This window comes from Lepus europaeus, chromosome 19 (genome assembly GCF_033115175.1).
Source record: "Lepus europaeus isolate LE1 chromosome 19, mLepTim1.pri, whole genome shotgun sequence".
In the NCBI taxonomy this organism is placed as follows: domain Eukaryota; kingdom Metazoa; phylum Chordata; class Mammalia; order Lagomorpha; family Leporidae; genus Lepus; species Lepus europaeus.
In genome coordinates this window covers 69,130,957-69,150,519 of record NC_084845.1, presented here as the reverse complement: position 1 = coordinate 69,150,519, position 19,563 = coordinate 69,130,957, and the positions used below count along the sequence as shown (strand labels likewise).

Below are 19,563 nucleotides of genomic sequence, written 5' to 3'. Positions count from 1 at the left end.
TGCCCCAAGCAGCAGGTGAAAGTACAGTGGCCTCAGGTGAGCGCTGCTCAGCCGATCTTGGGCTCCTAAATGAGCACTGCGTGAGGGGTGAGGGTGTCCTGTTCCTCCTCCCTGCTCTCACCTCCGCCACCCTGCCACCCTGCCACCAGCCTCCGAGGGCTCATCTCGTCTACGAGATCCGAAACCATAGGCAGGTCACGAAACGTGGCTTTCCCTCCAGGCTGGGAAGCGGGCAGGGTCACGTCCACTCCACCACTCTTTGAAGCAGAACTCAGAGCCCAGGTGAGGGCCTGGCGTCCACCACGGTCCTGGAAGGGAACACCACTGTGGCTCGGGGCAGAGTGCCATGCAGCGTCCAGGAGCGATGATCCCCAGCCAGGGATCCCCCTCCACCTTCCCAGGGCCGAGTGGCCGAGGGACACGGGGGAAGGGGCCCGCCCACAATGGGGCTTGGCTGCTGGTGGCCGTGCCAAGCCCACCCCCCGCCCTGGGCAGCAGCCGTCCTCTCCCTGGTCTTGCCAGCGTTCTAGGCGTCTTCCTGATGCGTCACTTGTCGGAGGCCACGTTCCCCCAGCTTCTGTTTTCTTTTCTAATCAAATTACCCCAATTGACACAATTACAGGCAAACAGTTTCATTTCAGGTCACAGGGACTTAGTGTGGCAATCAAGGGACTGAATGGAATTCCTGGATAAACACAGTAATTAGAGATACAATGGAAGCAGACTGGATATGTCCCAGCCTCCAGTCGCACGGAGAGGAAGTGTGGTTAATTTCTAAATTATATTTAGGCTCAACATGCAAGGGGTTCTTTTTTGTATGGGCAGAGAAAACACAAATAAAGAGCATTACAATAACCACACAAGATTAGAGATGGGATTATAAAATAAGCCAGACCCTAGCAGGCAAATTATTTTAATGTGTTTCAAGAATTGAATGCTCTTGAAAACAAACAAGGAAAAAAAAAAAAAAAGCAACGTGCAGAAAATTAAAAAGAGGTAAGACACAGAAAAACTTTGAAAGCCATAAAATTACCAGCACAAAACGATGAATTAAAACACAATTACAGAGTGCAGTAACGAGTTCGTGGCCAGAACACACTGACGTTACCCATCATCGGACATCTTAGCCGAGTTTGACAAGGACCGGTGGTTGTTGGTTAACCTAGGCCAATCCAAAGGACACAAGTCCTTCTTCCAGCACAAACCAACCTGTGCTGAGGGCTCCACGCACCTTGGGAAAAGCTGATTCTTTTCCTCAAAGGAAACTACAAGGAGGGTTCCCAGCCCCGCGCAGGGAAATGTGTCCATTCCTTCAGCTCCTAATTAAGGCAACCTAAGGACGAGTTCAAGAGACCCCAGTGCACCCTCAGAAGCCACAAGTTCTATGCATTTGACAAAACCCAGGGAGAAAACACCGCAGTCTCTGGCTGAGGGCAGCCGCTGAGTCTTTAAACCGTGGGGCTGGGTGGGAGTAGACCAGGGCCCTAGCCACACCTGTGCTCCAGAAGAGACGGCCCGAGGAGGTCTGGGGCATCTCCCGGTCTGCAGAAGCTTGGGAGGGAGCGGAGTCCTCGCCAGGTAGTGCCCTCTGGGGTCAGGTGGGGGCCCAGGACACTCACACTCACAAGCCGTGTGTGACAGGAGAGACCCTAGCGCTGACCACAGGACATCTGTATTCGGCACAAGCCCAGGGCCTGGAGGTGGAGGAGGTAGAAGCCCTAGCAGGCATTCTACAAAATGGTATGTAGCAAACTGTATCAAAAAAGTATCAAAAACAGTTTTTAAAAAACTAAAACTTCAGGGCTTGGCAGGGGCCCAGGTCTGGGTCTGCAGGTACCTGTGGGGGCCACCCTATCCTGTAGGGTTTATCCCCAAGGCCAGGAGGCCACTTCCCTCGCCCCTCTCCCAGAGATCCCAGCTGCGGCTGCCCCTGCGGGTTTGGGGCCAGCAGGCTGAGGGTGCAGGCGGAAGCCCTGAGGTGCTCCTTGGGCAGGTGCGAGCCGAGCCCCACCCCATGGAGCATCAAGGTCTGGAGAAGGCGGGCGGGCAATCTCCAAGGTGTGGCAGGGATTCCTCCACTCCCTACACCACTGAGAACCACCCAGAGCTCACTCCCGGCTCTGCGGGCCTCAGGGTGATGGGCTTAGCCCTTTGGTTGTCACCCCACGCGGAAGAGCCTTAGAGTGAGCCTGGTGTCTCTGCAGGTCACCAGGAGGTCACCGTATCAGTAAGGCATGGGGAGGGGCATCTGGAATAAACGTACCTGACTGTGCTCCAAGCCTGGGAAGCCTGCCTGGGTCTGCCCGAAACGACAGGGGTTGAAGATGCACCGGAGCGCCGAGGACAAGGCAGCCTGCGTCCACGAATGCCCAGGGTCCTCGCATTTCGCGTTTCCTCCCCTCCCTCCCTGCTGTCTTTTAACACGTCGGGAGCTCCCAGGGTTCCAGTGTTGGCCAGGACCGAATCCAAAACCTACGCCTCACACGAACTGATGGCTGGAATCCTCTAGAAATGAGGAAAATCGAAAGCCTGCCAGGCTTATTTCATTTTTTTTAAAATTTTATTTACTTGACAGGTAGAGTTATAGACAGTGAGAGAGAGAGAGAAAAAGGTCTTCCTTCTGTTGGTTCACCCCCCAAAAGGCCGCTACGGCTGGAGCTACGCTGATCCGAAGCCGGGAGCCAGGTGCTTCTTCCTGGTCTCCCATGCGGGTGCAGGGCCCAAACACTTGGGCCATCCTCCACTGCCTTCCCGGGCCACAGCAGAGAGCTGGACTGGAAGAGGAGCTGCCGGGACTAGAAGCCGGCACCCATATGGGATGCTGGCGCCGCAAGTGGAGAATTAACCAAGTGAGCCACGATGCTGGCCCCCAGGTTTATTTCAAAAGATAGAAAATATACAGGTATTCTCAAAGGTTGAACGGAGCACCTTGGAGCATCTCAGTAGGTTGACAACGGCGGGAAACGTGGCTGCCCCCAGCCCAAGGCCCTCAGCCTCCGGCTCTGTGGATGTGCACCTGCTTGTCCGGCGCCCGGCTCTGCCCGTCTGGGTTAAAGACTGTTTCCTCCCGTTTGCAGCTGGATGGCAGAGGGAGTGAATTTCCGACATAAAGCGGTAACGGCGTGGGCGTGGGGCATTAAGATGCCAGTTAAGACGCCCTGCCCCATACCCAAGTGCCTGGGTTCGAGGCCCTGCCTCACTCCTGACTCCAGCTTCCTGCTAATGCGGACCCTGGGAGGCGGCAGGCGATGGCCCGAGCAACCGAGTCCCTGCCACCCCGGGACCTGGATTCAGTTCCTGGCTCCTGGCTTCGGCCTGGCCCAGCTGCAGCTGTTGTGGGCACCTGGGGAGTGAACCAGCAGGTAGGAATGTGCTCTCTATCTCTCCTTCTCAATAAAACAAACAAACAAACAAACAAACAAGAACAGGGCCTGGCGCTGTGGTGCAGTAGGTTAATCAACTGCTGTGGCATTGGCATCCCATATGGTCACCAGTCCGTGTCTCAGCTGCTCCTCTTCAGATCCAGCTCTCTGCTATGGCCTAGGCAAGCAGTGAAAGATGGCCCAGTGCTTGGGCCCCTGCACCCGTGTGTGAGGCCTGGAAGAAGCTCCTGGCTCCTGGCTTCGGATCGGCGCAGCTCCAGCCATTGAGGCCATTTGGGGAGTGAACCAGTGGAAGGAAGACCTTTCTCTGTCTCTCCCTTCCACTGTCTATAACTTCAACTCTCAAACAAATAAATAAAATTTTAAAAAAACCCACAAGAACAAAACCCCAAAGAAACAAAAACATGGGCGACACACACGTGGCCCAGGTACCAGCCCCCTTGGCTCTCCCGGCCTCTCCCTCACCCCAGCAAGCTCAAAACCTGTCCTTTGCGGCGTGGCCAGCACCAGCCATGCGAAATGGGTGTACAAGAGGGGACTCCTCAATCCTCGCCCTACAGGGATGCGTCCGCCTCAGCACTGCGGGCGTCTAAGCCACGTGAACTACAAACTGCAGCGGGAGAGGCACCGCGCGGTAATAGGTCAGGGTGTGCACACCCCGCAGACACTACCAGAGGCGAGCCCCTCCCTCCTGTGCGGGACAAGCCCCTGCAGCAAACAGAGGAGCTGCTGAGGCTAAAGCCAGCGGCTGTCCTCCCGCCCAGGTCAACAGCGCCCCGCGCCCCGCGAGCTGCCCCTAGATTCTGGTTGAACGACTGCCCGTTTGCTCCTGGCTCGGGCAGTGCTCAGGAGAACAGGCCTCCCAGACAACACCGCGCCTTCCACAGGGTCTCTGAGTTACAAACGTCGCCATGAACAGGAAGGAGTGAGCTGTCCCGAAGCCCGCAGGCATGCTGCAGAACGCATTTCCTGGGGGCTGGAACCAGGTACGAGAGAATAAAATGAGCTTGGGGCTCGAAGGAGTTTGTTAACGCTGGGTTGATGCAAGGTTCCATGTGTGCAGGACTCATCAGGGCCTCTGGCGTGCCCACGTGTGGGCTTGCTTGTTTGGACGCCTCTAGAAGCCACTGGGGACTCCCCGGGCAGGTGACCGGCTACAAAGGCACACCCGCTCCCCCAGCCGCCAACAGAGACAGGAAGCTTAGGCACCGGAGCTTTCAACTCGCATTTTGCTTCCATTTCCCCCTGGGCTGCGACAGAAACAGACCCATCCACGTCACAGCAAACCCAGAAGGGAGATAAAGTGCAGGGGCAAGACCCAGGAGCTGGGAATCCAAGCGGAGAGAGGTCTTCCCTAGGTGACGTCCGCGTGGACGCTAAACCTGCACACGCACCCTGCTCTGCAATCTGTTTGCCCAGGTGCCCTCCCTGGTTCCTGAGTAAATCCGACCCCGCGCCTGCCTGACGCAGCCACGGGGAGCCCTCTGACTGGCACCTGGGCCAGCCACTGCCTGCAGGAGTTGGGCGGGGCCAGGCAGGTTCAAGGGTCTCCAGGTGGAGAAGCCTGGCCATTCTGCATCCCATCCTGTCGCTGGCTGCAGGAACGCGGGGGGCAGACGAGGACCCGTCGAAGAAGCTTCCCAGTGGCCGCACACCGCTCGGCAGTGGCAGGTAGCTGGGGCGCGGCCCACAGACCCCAGCCCGTCTGTGTGCGGGGCGGGGCTTGCCGTGGCTTCTCTGGACTAGAACCACAGCAAATGCTTCGATGCCAGGGTGCTCCCTTTCCTGAGAGGCAAAGGCAGGTAGGTCTGGGCGCTCGGAGCATCCACGAGACAGCGGGTTCATCGGGAACCGGAGGGGACAGAGCAGGCATTAGATTCATGCTTTCCAAGAACTCCGCGCCACTTTCTCTCTTGGTTACCTGGAACCTTTTAGAGCTCAGGAACCTCACTGGCCAGAACAGGGGAGCGTATAGCAGTCTGAGTCATGTGACAGGGGGTTTCTGTGGCAACAGCTCCTTGGCAACAGGTCCAGGGAGCTGGAGGCCCAGGGCGGCTCCCTGGCCCACCCCTGCCGTGGGGTCCCTGCATCCCCATTGATGAGACAAACACCTATGACTTTGCCAGCGATTCTCAAATACGGCTGACGCTCAGAATTCCAGGCACGGCCACAGGGGCCTCTGGGCAGCCCCTTCCCCTCCAAGCACCCCCACCCCCGCAGCTTCAGGCCTGAGCATTCTGGGGCCGGGCCCAGGGATCTGTAGTTCCTGTACCTCAGCCAGCATCGGGAGGGCTCGGGCCAGGGCATCAGAAGTAGTCACTGACCACCCCCCCCTGCCGCCGAGTTCACTACAAGAACTCTGGCACACACAGGGATGGTGACGGGTCACCCAGGGTGCAGGGCCCGTGCAGACGGGAGCGGGTATTTCCTGCCTGGGCCCAGGGTTAAGCATCTAAGTAGTCAAGCAAGATAAGACGTAAAGTTATATAGAATATTTAATCGGTTACTATGATATCATAGAAATATCCAGAATCATAAAAGTAAAAAAAGCTGCTGCCTAGTACATAATGTCTTCGGGATCCTAGGGAGTTGCCGCCGGTCTACACCCGCTCTGCGCGCTCACTGGCCGCGCTCCTGGAGCCGCTTCCCCTTGCCCTTCTTCTTCTTGTCCTCCAGCCGGGGCTTCAGGGCGCACACGCAGGCCGACACGCCGGCGATGGCCTTGGGCAGGTCGGTGCCTCTGCTCCACTTGTCGGCCTCGCGGTCGTACACCTGCACCGTCTTGGAGAAGGCGGTGTTCTCCCAGCTGTAGCCACCCAGGATGTAGATGCGGCCCTGCCACACGGCCACGCCTGACTCGCTGTTGGCGTGCAGCAGCGGGGCCACGCGCGTCCACTGGTTGCATTGCGGGCTGTAGGCCTCCACGCCCAGCACGTCGAAGCGCTCCATGGACTCGATGTTGTCGTCGCTGCCCCCGATGGAGTAGATGGTGTCGCCCAGGCAGCACATGCTGTGCCAGCCGCGCGCCGTGGTCATGGGCCGCCGCTCCTCCCACACGTCCGTGCGGTGGTCATAGCACAGCAGGTTCTTGCGGTAGGGGCCGATCTGGTAGTCATGGCCACCGGAGATGTACACGAAGTCTTTGTAGATGGTGCCGGCGTGGCCGTACGTGAACCTGCGGCAGAGACACGGACAGGGAGGGAGCTCAGTGCCGTGCCAGGCTCGTCCTCCGGGAGGCTGGGCCTGTCTTCACCTGTGCAGACTGGGGACAGTGGGCCCCCAGCAAGGTCATGAGGATCTAAGGTAACGCAGGGAGCAGGCAGCCCGTGCACACTTGATAGCCGTGGCAGGGTGGGTCACCAGGGGCCCTACGGTCAGCCGCCCACGCCCAGCCCAGCTCTGCCCCTCTCTGCATCTCTGCTCTCCCAGCTGGGACGTGGGGGCAGCAACAGAGCTGTGCCCCTTCTTGGAGCTGAAAGCAATGACGACGACGTGCAATCCCGGCACACGTGTACCTGACCGAGCCTCCCACCACAGGGGAATGCGTCACGCTGCTCCAGCTGTGATGCATGCTGGGAGACACAAAGCTAGACAGCACGGACCAGCAGCTGCCAGGGCGGGGCAGCAGGGACGTGCAGGTGCGCCCGGGGTTTGCGGTTAGGGCAGTGGGACTACACGGGAGGGTACACGTCGTCATGACGTCACCAGAATGGCAACACCATGGGAACCCTGCGAACCTTAACGTACAGCGGGGCGCACTCTGGGTACTGACACTGCACCCACACGGGCTCAGTAACCACTCAGCCAATGCCCGCACCCTCGGCACCTTCCCTTCCGTTTTCTGCGAAGCTCAAACTGCTCTAAAAGCTCAAGTCCACTGAACAGGGGAAAAAAGAAAAACAAAGGTTTACAAAAAAAAGCCGCAGAAGGGCAGCATGGGAACTCAGGAGCGCGGTGAGTCGGCTGGGGCGGGCGTGGGGAGGAGCGGCTATGGGGTGACATTCACGGAAACACAGTCCCATATGGGGTGACACGGAAGCACAGTCCCGGGGCGCACAGGTTTCCATGCAGGGTCCTGGCTCCGGCCCGGGCCCTAAAGGCCCAGTGTTGCAAACAAGTCAGATCCCGCGAGGAGACACAGATAACCCAGGTGACCATGGGCTGTGCTTATTCCAGCTCTGTGGACCCAGCACCCACTGCGGGCTGCAGGCACACAAAGCAAGCGCCCAGCCAGAGAGTGCAATGGCCACGATGCCCTCACCCACATCAGGCTTCCCTTTTCCATGTCGACAGTGCGGGAGGGCAGCCTAGGGCTGGCCGGTGAGGGGCCCAGTGACCTGCCTCTTCAATGCCATCCTAGTCTACGTGACCCAGTGGGCAGGGCGCCTCCCTCCGCCTCTCTCCAGGAGCCATCACCAGGCCGCCAGGAGCTCGGCGCCTGTGAAATCATCTCAGCCGCGGTGTCTAGGCACCGCCCCCTTGGCTTCGTGGAACCCTGGGTCACACAGAGCCGGAGGAGCCGGGAGCCACGCCCGAAGGAGACCTTAACGCTGGGCGCTCCTCCAGCTCCTGGGGACCCCTGTGGCTGTCGCATTGCAAGGCTGCCACGGAGAGGGACAGCGACAGACGCACTCGGCGTGCGCACACCTGGAGGCAGGAGGACCGGGCGGAGCGCGGAGGGCTCTGGGCCTCGTGGGCGGCCTCTCGGCCAGCCTGATGGCAGCAAGGGGCACAATTGCCACCGTCATCCCCGCCCCCACGGGGACCAAAGACCAAGAGAGCGGGCTGAAGGCAGCTGCTCCTGCCGGACACCTGGGATGCACACCCCCACCTCCGAACTCATCCTGCCAGGTTCAGAGAGAACCTCCAGCACCCCCTCGCCAAGACTCAGGGACCAAAGCGGGCCATGCTGGCCACAGACCTGACCCTGCTCTCGACGGTCCAACAGCCCGGGCCCGCCTCCACCGCTACCAGGCTCCTCAGCGCTGTTTACAATGCTCCCCCGGAACTGGAGGCCAAAATACCCAGAGAGCAAGTGGACTGGACGGACCCCACAGACTGACAGTGCCACCCCCAATCACCTGGGCAAGCCGGCCACGTAGGACCAGGAGTCGGTCCTGGGACTGTACATCTCCACCGAAGAGAGCGCGCCGTTCTCATTCCGGCCACCCACGGCCACCAGCTTGTCTGCGATGGAGGCCAGGTAGAAATCCACGCGGCGCTGGTTCATGGAGGCCACCTGTGGAGGTGAGACACCTGTACCTTCCCTTCCCCACACCCAGGACAGCACTGACACCCAGCACTGGGCCCGGCGTGGTGGCACAGCCTTAGGTTAAGACAATGGCCATGATGCTGGCATCCCATATGGGCGCTGGTTCCCATCCAGCTCCCTGCTAACGCACCTGGGAAAGCAGGGAAATACGGCCAGGTTCTTGGGCCTCGTTTCCACGCGGGAGACCCAGATAGAACCCGGGGTTCCTGGCTTCAGCCTGGCCCAGCCCCAGCCATTGTGGCCATTTGGGGAGCGCACCAAAGGATGGCAGGTTCCCCCCACCCTCCCGTCTCTCGCTCTCCCATCTCTTGCTCTCCCTTCTTCTACCATTGAAATAAATAAAGTCTTTTTAAAAATACAATAAAAATATAAAATTCTCCAATCCTTGTAACTCGAGGAGGTAGAGGTTTAAAGAAAACATCCAGCACTACTTTCTCCGTCCATGTCCCACAGGATGTTGGGCCCGGGGGGCGAGGCAGCGGGCAGGCGGATTGGGGAAAAGGGGCTAAGCTTGAAAAAAAGGGGTGGTGCTTCCGAAGGGGCCACTCAGCAGCCCGAGGTTCCCTCAGGACCCTGAGTCCCTGAGCTGGCGACAGGGACGCACGGGTCCCCAGACCCGCCTGGTGACCCGCCTGGCCACGCTGCGACCTCACGCACTAGAATCCTACAGCACGCAGTGCGGAAGGGCTGATTAGGGGTTTCCAGAAATAAAACCCCCCTTTCCTCTCCTCCCCTTCACCAAGCAAGAACGCCGAACGTGGACTGCTGCCCAGGTGAACGGAGCAGGAAGTGGGACTGGACAGGCGACCGCAGCGCAGACGCCCAGCCTGTGTCTTAAACAATCCCAGCAGACTGGGGCCGGCCCTGGGGCGTAGCGGATAAAGCCACCGCCTGCAGCGCCGGCACGCCACATGGGCGCAGGTTCGAGTCCCGGCTGCTCCACTTCGGATCCAGCTCTCTGCTATGGCCTGGGAAAGCAGCAGAAGATGGCCCAAGTGCTTGGACCCTTCCACCCACGTGGGAGACCCCGACAAAGCTCCTGGCTTCGACCTGGCCTATAGCTGGCCACTGCGTCCAGCTGAGGAGTGAACCAGTGGATAGACGATCTCTTTCTCGGGCTCTCCTCTTCGTAACTCTTTCAAAATAAATATGTAAATGTATATTTAAAAAAACAGTCCCAGCAGAGCACACAAGTGGGCACAGCCACAGGAGGCCCCGGACCAGGGCTGCTGCCCAGCCTGAGGACACGCTCTGGGGCTGCACCCTCTGCCTGGGGCAAGTCTCACCCTTGGAGGAAGGCTCTCCGTTTGTGGGAGCTCAGACAACACCAAGCCACAGCGTGGAGGAGGGAGTACAAAGACTTGCATGTGGGCGGGGGTCTGCAGAGGTGGTCCTGGAGGGAGGGGGCGGCTGCCCTTCGCCAGGTGCTTGCCAATGAACAGGCGTCCACCCCGGGCCTCCACGTGTACTTCCATGAGGGGAATCTGAGATGTGTGAACTTCCCTGCTACGGCACAGCCAGGCCGGGATGCCGGCTCACAGCCAGGCCCAGCAGGACACCTGCCGTGGGGCCGGGGGAAGCCTCTGTGTCCCCCTCAAACCAGCTCCTGAGACTTGGGGACACTGAGCCACGGGCCTGTCCCACGCAGCAGCCACGAGCCTCGAGCGGCCATGTGTGTCAAATGGAAATTAGTGAAAACTCCGTTCTCCACCTGCCTTGCGGGGCTGGTGGCGGCGACAGGGTCAGACAGCAGAGAGCTCCATTGGGGGGGGTGGTGAGGACCAGCTCTGGTCCAGAGAGCGGCGGCTCAGGCCCCGCTCTCGCTGGCACAGGCAGGCGTGGGGGAGGGACAGCGCTCCTCACTCTACCGTCCCACCTCGGGCAGAAGCAGCAGGGTTGCCAAGGCCCGAGAGGAGGAAGGGCAAGCCGAGGCCAGGGCGGGGAAACCACAAGAGTAAAGAAAGAATCCGGCTTTAATCTCACCTTGATCCACTGTTTACAGCGGGGGTCATACCTATAAAGGAGGTTGGAGGCCGCGTCCCCTCCGTTGTCCCGGGAGAAGCTGCCACCCGCGATGAAGATGAAGCCCCCCAGCACGGCGACACAGTGGTGGCTCCGCCGGGCCGGCAGGGGCGTCTCCTTGACCCACTGCTCGCTCTTGGCGTCCAGGTAGCAGGTGTCGTCACTGAGCTCCAGACACCGCTCGGACACCTCGCCGCCCACGAACAGCAGGCGCTCCTCGTTGGTGCGCAGTGCCGTGCGCGCCGTCTGCATGACGGGCTGGGCGGCCAGGCTGTTGTGGTACCGCACGGCCTCCTCGATGAAGCCCTCGCAGTTGGTCTCCCTGGGCAGCAGCGAGCACACGGCCGGCTTGACGCGGTGCAGCAGGTCGTTCTTGGGGATGAGCGGGAAGTGGATGTGCTCCAACACCTGGTAGGCGTGCGCCTCGCGCTCCGGCTGCTGCGTCAGCCACTGCAGGGCCGCCTGCAGCAGGTCGTGCTCGCACTCGCGCTGCACCTGGCTGCTGCTCAGGTACAGGCACAGCTTCTGCAGGGAGATGTTCTGCAGGAAGTCGGGCGTGAAGGAGAGCGTGCCGAAGTGGCTCAGGATGAAGCCGTCGATGAAGGCGTCCAGGCGCTTGAGGCTGTAGATGGAGGCCAGCTCCTGCAGGTACAGGTAGTTGTCCTCGCTCACCTCCTGCGCCAGGTACTCGCAGCAGAAGTCCACCACCGTCCAGATCTGCAGCAGGTGCGCCGTCTCCAGGACGTAGTCGATGTTGCCGCCGTCCAGCGCCAGCTCCCCGCCGTACAGGAAGTCCACCACGGCTTTGAGCCCGATGTACGAGGCGCCGATCAGCTCCACCTCCTTCTGGAAGGCCTCCCGCATGCCGATGGTGAACATGGAGTTGAAGTAGTCGCTGCACACGGCCAGCAGGTTGCGGTGGGCGGGCACGCGCTGCTCGTCTGCCACCAGGACCACGTCACAGAAGAGGCCGCGGAGCCGCTGCTCGTTCAGCCGCTGCAGCACCGTGGTCGAGTGCTCCGCCCAGCGGTACACCTGCAACACAGGGAGCAGGTCACGGAGCGAAGCCGGCAGGGGCCTGCCACCCGCGGGGGCTCGTGACCAGCAGGTCAAGGAAGGCAGGAAGCGGAGACAACAGGGAATAAAAGACCCCAAGGAAAGGCATTTCCGGGTGCACGCGTGTCGCTCCTACGGCCACGTGCTACATGACCATGACCCCGTAAGCCATGCACAGTGTACAGGACCGGGGTCCCGGAGGACTGCGTGGCTGTGCCAAGTTGCAGTCATTTCCATGGACAGTGACATCGGCCAGTGATGCCTCTCTCGGCACTGGCCTGTCATGGCACGGGGATGCCCGCCCGTTTCTCCCTCTCCCTCCTATTTCTCAAATACGGCTTCCACAACAGCATTCCTGAAAAGCCAGCGTCGTCTTTCCTGTCCTGACCAACAGGCTGGAACCGCTCTGGGCACGGCAGCGGAATCCAGCCGCGGTCGTGGTGGGAATCCCAGCTCTGCCGCCCACCAGCCGGCCGGCCGTGGGTGAGCCCTGGGCGCTCCGTGCTCCGCCCCTCCCTGCTCACAGCAGAGGACAACGGCACGTACCCGGGGTTCGGGTGCTGATGGGCAGACCTGGCGAGCAGCCGGCCCGACAGTAGCCAGAGAAAGGTCCCCTGCTGTGGAGGACGACGCCCACCCTCGCCTTCCCTTGTCTCAGAAAGTACTGGGCACCCCCGTGTCTACGGCTCGGCCGAGGAGGTGGTGGAGCCCGAGCCCCACTTGCCCATCCTAAGGCGCTCTGGGGACCCTGCTTTGGGAAACATGGCTTCCCCGGTTACCAGCAGGGTCCAAAACGTTCACGGGAAATGGAATGAAAAGGCAAGTCTATTTGGGTGCAAAACATCTTGGAACACGCACACATATGTGCACACCCCATGCAAAGTGCAGGAACAGGGTCTCCCCAGGGACTCAGCCACGCCGTGCTCCGCGGGCAACTCGGCTAGGACCCCCATTTTCCACAGGAGGAAAACTGAGGCCCGAGAAGACTAAGGAGCACAGCAGAGCCCAGCAGGGCCTGAGTGGTCAGGCTGCGAGGTAGCCCTGCTCTGACCGCAGGGAACACGAGAATCAACGCCAGCTACCACGGTGAGTCAATCCAAGTTGGCCGACACCCACGGAGCGCGGGCCCTGCCGTGTGCGCTGGAGTCTGCGGAGCTGTGTCAGGGCCTGGACGAGGGCCGCACAGCCCTGGAGGGTTGCTAGCGTCACCGTGCAAACGCCGTGTGCGCCTTTACTCACAAACAAACCTCAGCCTTCCAAACAAAGCACTCAAAAACGTCCAGTGAGCGGCTGCTCCGTGCGGGGCCCCAGCCGGCTGGGCACTGAGCCTGCCGGGGGAAGATGGGAGCCGAGGGCGTCTCAGGCGTCCGCCTCCCGGAACACGAGCTCCTCCCCGACACGGTCCCTGCGACAGTGTGGCCCGTGCCCTCCTGGGCTGGTCACTCAGATCCCTTACTCCCCGTGGTCCTTCCATGCCCCGCAGAGGCCAGCACCAGACGTCAGCCAGCTGCCACATGGAGGCTCCCAGGTCAGAGAGCAAGGCTCCACGGCTCTCTCTCATGGCAGGGCAGTTCTGCAGGCCTCTCAGGGAGAGCCAGGCTGGCCTTGTCTTGTCTTGGCTTCTACTTAGGCGGGGATGGTCTGTGGATGCTGGCCCCGGAGAGTGGGTGTGGACTGAAGGCAGGAAACGGAGAGGTCCTACAGCGCAGGTGAGTGAGAAGCCAGCGGGGGGCGCCAGGTGGGCCCTTGGGTGCCCCCACACAGCCCCAGGTTTTGCCATAGTCCCAGGCTTCAGGGCAGGGACAAGGAAACCCGAACAGCTGCCAGGCCAGGGCGAAAAGCAGCTGTGTTTTGCCATCAGGCTCCACACTGCCGGCCCACTGGATGCGCCACCTGTCCCGACCACAGCCTGCGTGTGGTGTCTCGGCACAGCTGCACGGACGGCTAGTGTCACCCGGCCCAGAGGAATGACAGGGCGCTGGCTAAGCAGGAACCCAGAACCCCAACCCCAGTCTGGGACGGCACCAAGCCCATTCACGGCGTCAGTCACCATCTCAGGGCCATCACTGAAGGCGAGGCCCGCGGCTGACGTCAGAGAGGTCACAGAACTGAGCATCGGCGTGGACGCACACATTCCAGGTACCACGTGCACCTGGAGGCCGCACACCAAGCCGAGCAGAGCGACCGCCAGCACCACGCTGCAGCATCCCAGAGGCTTCCTGCCCAACACACACGAGTCCCCACCCTAATAAACAGGAGCCAGTTCAGCTGCAGGCGAAGCCGCGGTGGGAGAGGCTGTCAGGCAGGGTCTTGTTTTGCCATTCGGGTGCTGACCTGTGGGTGTCTCACGTCTAAGACACAGGAAGGACATGGTTCTGACATGGGTGTGCTGTAAGTCAAGCATCAGAAATGTAACCAACCGAGGAGCAGAGAGCCCACTCCCGAGACCCAGCCAGGATCCAGATCCCGGCGCCAAGGGTCACGGGTTCCCCGAGCTTAGAGGGCAACGGTGCGGCCCAGCTCCGGAAGCAGCAGCTGGAGCTTTCTGGGCTCTCTGTGAGAGCCAGCCTGGCACGGCGCGAGCCTGCTCGGGAAGAAGCCGAGCGGGGGTGGGAGATGGAGTCTCAGAGGGCCACCTCCCTGGCACACCACAGGGGCTCCCCGTTCTGTCTCCACAGAGCGCCTCTCCATCCTGCTTGTCGACCTCTCGATCCAAAGCAGGCTCCCCCTCTTTGGCCATCATCACCCCCAGACACCATCCACTAATTTTTCCTAGCAGCCCCTCCCCCGTCCCAAATGTGAGCACAGATACTCGGCTGCCTGCTTGAGTGCCCGCGGGAAACGCACATTAGGACCAAACTCTCAGAAACTTCTCTTTCCGACCCATTATTCCATGAAACCCGCACTACGCGGACATGTGTTTTATTCATAGAAAGTGTGAATTCTCGGCCGGCGCCGTGGCTTAACAGGCTAATCCTCCACCTGCGGCGCCGGCACACCGGGTTCTAGTCCCGGTCAGGGCGCCGGATTCTATCCCGGTTGCCCCTCTTCCAGGCCAGCTCTCTGCTATGGCCCGGGAAGGCAGTGGAGGATGGCCCAAGTGCTTGCGCCCTGCACCCGCATGGGAGACCAGGAGAAGCACCTGGCTCCTGGCTTCGGATCAGCGCGATGCGCCGGCCGCAGCGGCCATTGGAGGGTGAACCAACGGCAAAAGGAAGACCTTCCTCTCTGTCTCTCTCTCTCTATCCACTCTGCCTGTCAAAAAAAAAAAAAAAAAAGAAAGTGTGAATTCTCTCCACGTGCCCAAGAACCAAGGTTCACTGCCGAGGGGCAATCCTGCCCCTTCTCCCCGGGCAGCAGCCCTTCTGCTCCCAGCGAGACCACAGCTACCCGCGCCCACCATCTGCGGCGGTGGGACAGGGCCTGGGGAGTGGGGTGAAAGACAGCTGCCTGGTCCCCGCAGGGGTCAGGTGTGCGGGTCTGGGTACTTCTAATGAGACGCCCCCCTCCCACTCTCAGGGTGACCGCAGGGCCAGCGTGGCACGAGCTGGCAGCCTGGCCCAGGAGGACCCCACCCTTGCTGGCTCCTAGGGTCCCAGAGGGTCACGACCAGGCCCTCAGCATCCAGGTAAGCAGCGCCTGGCCCTCGCCCTGGGGCCACCGTGCCCCCGGGTGGGGATGGAAGCCCCTTGGTTCTCATCCTGACCCACCCCTCTCCTACAGGTGAGTCAAGCTGTGACGCACAGGAAGCTCTGGAATGTCACCTTGCAGATAACAGCGTCTGGCCCTGGGGTCCCGATGGCCCTGCATGCCAGCCCACTCTGCGCTCTTCTGGCCCCCGCCCGCTTCTACCTCACCCCCAGCCACGGTCAGCCGGCAGAAAACCCGGCACCCTCGTCGGGCAAACGACACGGGGGTAATCGCGCACCACTGACCTTGGAAGACTCGCTGATCTTGTACGGCCGAGACACGCGCGCCTGCCTGCTTCCCTCCATCGCACACGAGAGCGCGGCCCTGCAACGAGAACAGGATCTTGAGCAGGCAACAGCAGCTCCGGGTCCCCGGGGCACGGCTGGCAGACGAGGACAGTGAGGGGGGACAGGTGCACCTTGGGGAGAGGCAGAGAGGAGGTGCGGCCAAGACCTCGGTGACACTGGGAGTGGCAGACCATCAGGTTGTCAGAACCGTTTAGGATGTGTAACCCCTGTTCCGTTCACCTAAAACTCGACAGCATCGCTTCTACAAACACCTACCTGTGGATGCCTGGCCGAACCGAGGCCTGTGGACCAGCTCAAGGTTACGGTCACGACAGCCATCGCTATACCTCCCAGACGTCCCAGACAATGGCTCTGACATCACGCCACCTCCTTAAGGTGGACGGATCTCGGCCATGAAGCTGGTCAACGGCCGAGAACCAGGCGTGGGGCTGTCCGGCCTTAACACCAAGGCCCTCCCCTGTGATGGACAGCTGAGGGTGGCCCAGCCTCTGAGAGCCACACTTGGGAACATACCATGGGGTTACGCGTGTGGTGTGATGACTAACATGCGTGCAGGACACCCTAGACACTGCCCTCGCTCATCTAATCCCTACCTCAGCCCCAGAGCCAGCAGCACGATACATCGTCAGCCTTCCTTCTGGGGGGAGAGAGCTGCAACCTCCCCCCCCCACAGCCTGACTGTGGCTGGGAGGGCAGGGAATCAGCATTCATGTAGTGCCGACTGCATACCAGACTTCCATCAGCCTTGAGATAACTGGGTCCACACAGCAGGCAGCAGCAGGGTGGTTGCAATCCCAATCCAGGCTGGCGTCCATGTTCCTAACCCCTAGGCTACACTGCTTAGACAGACAGAAGTTTGCACACCGGGAACCTCAGGCCCGCCTGGAGCTTGAGCAAGTATATGAAGCTCTCTGAATCCCACCCCTGGCTCAACTTTCTGTCAGAGTTTAAATGCCAACAAGTCCTTACAGCAGAGCCAGGCTCTGCAGGAACCATGGGAAACCGGGGATGGGGGCCACCTCGGTGAGGACCCCGCAGACAAGGGCACAAACCTGGACGGAGGGTTTGCTGAGTTCACGAAAAGAGGCAACTTGTTATTTCCTAAGCAGATAGCCTTCGCTCATAAAGAACAGAGTGACAACAGACAGCCCTGTTCCCAGATAATCCGGGACACAGGGAGGGGGCTCCAGCGTCCCCGGGGAGGACCGAATCCGGGCACACTCCATCCTGTCCAACCCCCTGGGGGTGAGGGGGGAGCAAGGGACAAGGAGACTTCTCAGGACAAACTCGCCACTTTGTGATCTTAACAAGTTGTACCCACCCCCAGGCTTCCCAACTGCCCCCAGGCTGCTGAGAGAGAGCAGGAGAGCAAGAGAGAGAGAGAAACACCAGCATTTGTGTAGTGCCCACTGCATACCAGACCTCCCTAACTTACCTTCACCCTCTGAGACCGGTGCCACCATGGCTTCCACAGTGAGACACCCACGCTCTGGGTGCTGAAGGGCTGCCCCAAGGTCACACAGGCCAAAGTGGCAGGTGCCCCGCCCCCCCGCTGTACCCCCCACCAACCTGGCCACCTGGCCAAGGCTGTTTTGCCCTCAAACGCTAGAAGCTCGTTCTAGGCCAAGACAACCAGAGAGAGTGCCCCAGGGCTGCACGGGCCCCTTTGATCCCCAGGGGTTTGGGGGGACGTCCACCCAGGTGTTGGATGCCCGCTGCCTCCTGTGCTTTGGAGAGGCAGGTGAGGATGGGGTCAAGGCCATCCCCACACCCAGCGATCACTGGCCCCGGTGCATAAGGTCTTGAAGTAACCTCGGGACAGAGCCCACGTCCGGGACGAGGGTCCCGGGGATCTCTGCTCCCGGCTCCCTCCGGGTCTCTATCCTGATCCCGGGCGTCAGCGCGGAGGAACCCGAAGCGGCTGAAACCCGCAAGGCTGCCGGGCAGCACTCACCCGTCCCGGGTCTCGCTGGCACGGTCTCTGGGGACACCTATGTCGCCGCTCGGACCCCGAACTCCCTGGCGGAACCACCCGCACAACCGCCGCCCGGCAGGCTCGAGCCGGCTGCGAGGAGGCGGAGGGAGGCGGAGCTGGGTGGCGCCCGGGGCTGGAGCCCGCGGCGGGACACGGATCCTTTACCTACGCCCTCGCGGGGGGCAGCCCCAGAGGCCGCACCTGTCTCACCTGCGGGGGCGGCCTCTCCGGTTCCCCGCGCGCGGCCGACGGAGCGCGGGCAAGGGTGCGCGCCCAGCCCGCCTACCCCGCGCGCCCAGTCGCACCCACCCAAGCACAAAGGGACGCTGGTGGTGGTGGAGGGGAGCGCGGCTCTCGGGCGCTGGGGAGTCCCCGACCCCTGCCCACCCCCGGCCCGGCACCCCAGGGCGGCGCGCGCGGAGGCTCCGGGCGGGGAGGGGTGGGCGCGCGCGGAGGCCCACCTGGAAGGACGCACTACGGACGCGGTGCGGGCAGCCCCGGCGGTGAGGCTGGGCTGGCGGCGCCGCGCGGCCCGGGCGCCGGAGCCCCTGGGCCGGCCGGGTGCGCAGCCATGGCTCCGCCAGGAAGTGCGAGGCCGAGGGCGGAGGCGGCGCGCGCGGCCAATGGCGGCGGCCGGGAGGAGGTGGGCTCAGGCGGCGCGAGGCGGGGCCTGCGCCCGGGGCGGACGGCGCGCGCGCGGGCGGGCTGGGCGCGCACCCTCGGCCGCCGCCTGGGACCCCCGACGCACCCTCCGGAGGCGGCCGCAACCTCGCATCCGGACGGGCCCCGGGTGTCCCCGCGTCTCCGGCGTGGCGACGCGCCGTGGAGGGGACAGGCGAGGAGCCGGCTGTCGCGGGAGGGACCTGAGCGCGGGCCGGGGGCGTCCTGATGGCCACGTCGCCTCGTCCCCCGCCCGCGCGGCAGTGGGGCCTTCGCTGACCGCCCTGCGCGGAGCCACGGCCCGCGCGCTGCACGCCAGCCCCGCGCCACGCGCGAGCGCGGACCCCTGCCCGATGTTTGCGCCTCAGTTTGGTTTCCTGTCCGGCTGCCCCGTGAGAAGGCTGCACGGCACGGTTCACTTTGGGTTTTGTTCCCGGCTGGGCCCCCAAGGTGCCCAGGCTTTTGTGGAGCTACAGCCTGGACGCAGCTCACAGAGGTGATTCCAAGTCCAAGAAGTCGCACGCAAACAGACACGCACCGTGCGCGCCCGTGCCTGCGTGGGATGTGGGGTGCGCAGGACAGGCGGGAGGCAGAGCGTGGCCGGGGAGTGCGGAGAGAGGGGGTGCCTCCCGGGGCGAGGGAGTGGAGGGTACTTTGTGGTCTCCTAACTCCATGAATCAGCCAAGGACTTTTTTTTTTTTTTTTTTTTTAATGTTTATTTTCATCTCGTTCAGAGCCAGAGCGACACAGAGGGAGATCTTCCATCTGCTGTTTCACTCTCTAAATGCCAGCAACATCCCCTTCCCTCCCCCTCCTTCTCTGTCCCGGGAATACCTGGGTCCCAACTTCCTGCTGGTGCACTGGGAGGCAGTGGTGATGTTGGGCGTGCAGCCCATGTGGGAGACCTGGATTGGGGTCCTAGCTCCAGGCCTCAGCCCAGCCCAGCCCAACCCAGCCCCAGCTAGAGCAGGTGTTTTGGGAGTGAATCAGTTGGTGGGAGCTCATTCTGTCTCTCAAATAAATCTCATTTTTTTAAAAAGGGAGGGTATCTTATGTTATTTGCATATGCCTCTGTAGTGCTGGTTTAGAAACAAACAAACAAAACAAGGGGCCAGCGCTGTGGCGTAACTGGTAAAGCCGCTGCCTGCAGTGCCTGCGTCCCATATGGGAGCCGGTTTGCGACCTGGCTGTTGCACT

At 61.6% G+C, this 19,563-nt stretch overlaps 1 protein-coding gene across 1 annotated transcript; it reads right to left on the bottom strand.

Moving 5' to 3' along the window:
* Window positions 1–5,878: 5,878 nt before the first annotated feature.
* KLHL36 (kelch like family member 36) lies at window positions 5,879–18,243 on the bottom strand. Its single transcript, XM_062177002.1, has 5 exons — window positions 18,168–18,243; window positions 15,669–15,747; window positions 10,639–11,712; window positions 8,465–8,622; window positions 5,879–6,558 (listed from the first exon to the last, which is right to left on the bottom strand). The coding sequence occupies exons 2-5, from the start codon at window positions 15,726–15,728 to the stop codon at window positions 6,003–6,005; spliced, it is 1,848 nt and encodes a 615-aa protein (XP_062032986.1). The 5' UTR covers window positions 15,729–15,747; window positions 18,168–18,243; the 3' UTR covers window positions 5,879–6,002.
* Window positions 18,244–19,563: the final 1,320 nt, after the last annotated feature.

Bases quoted from the DNA above. Each gene is read 5' to 3' on its own strand.
- KLHL36 (XM_062177002.1), bottom strand. From the start codon at position 15,728: ATGGAGGGAAGCAGGCAGGCGCGCGTGTCTCGGCCGTACAAGATCAGC. The intron at 11,713-15,668 runs GTCAGTGGTGCG...CCTGTGTTGCAG, and splicing joins AGATCAGCGAGTCTTCCAAG to GTGTACCGCTGGGCGGAGCA. The intron at 8,623-10,638 runs GTGAGATTAAAG...TCACCTCCACAG, and splicing joins GCTGTAAACAGTGGATCAAG to GTGGCCTCCATGAACCAGCG.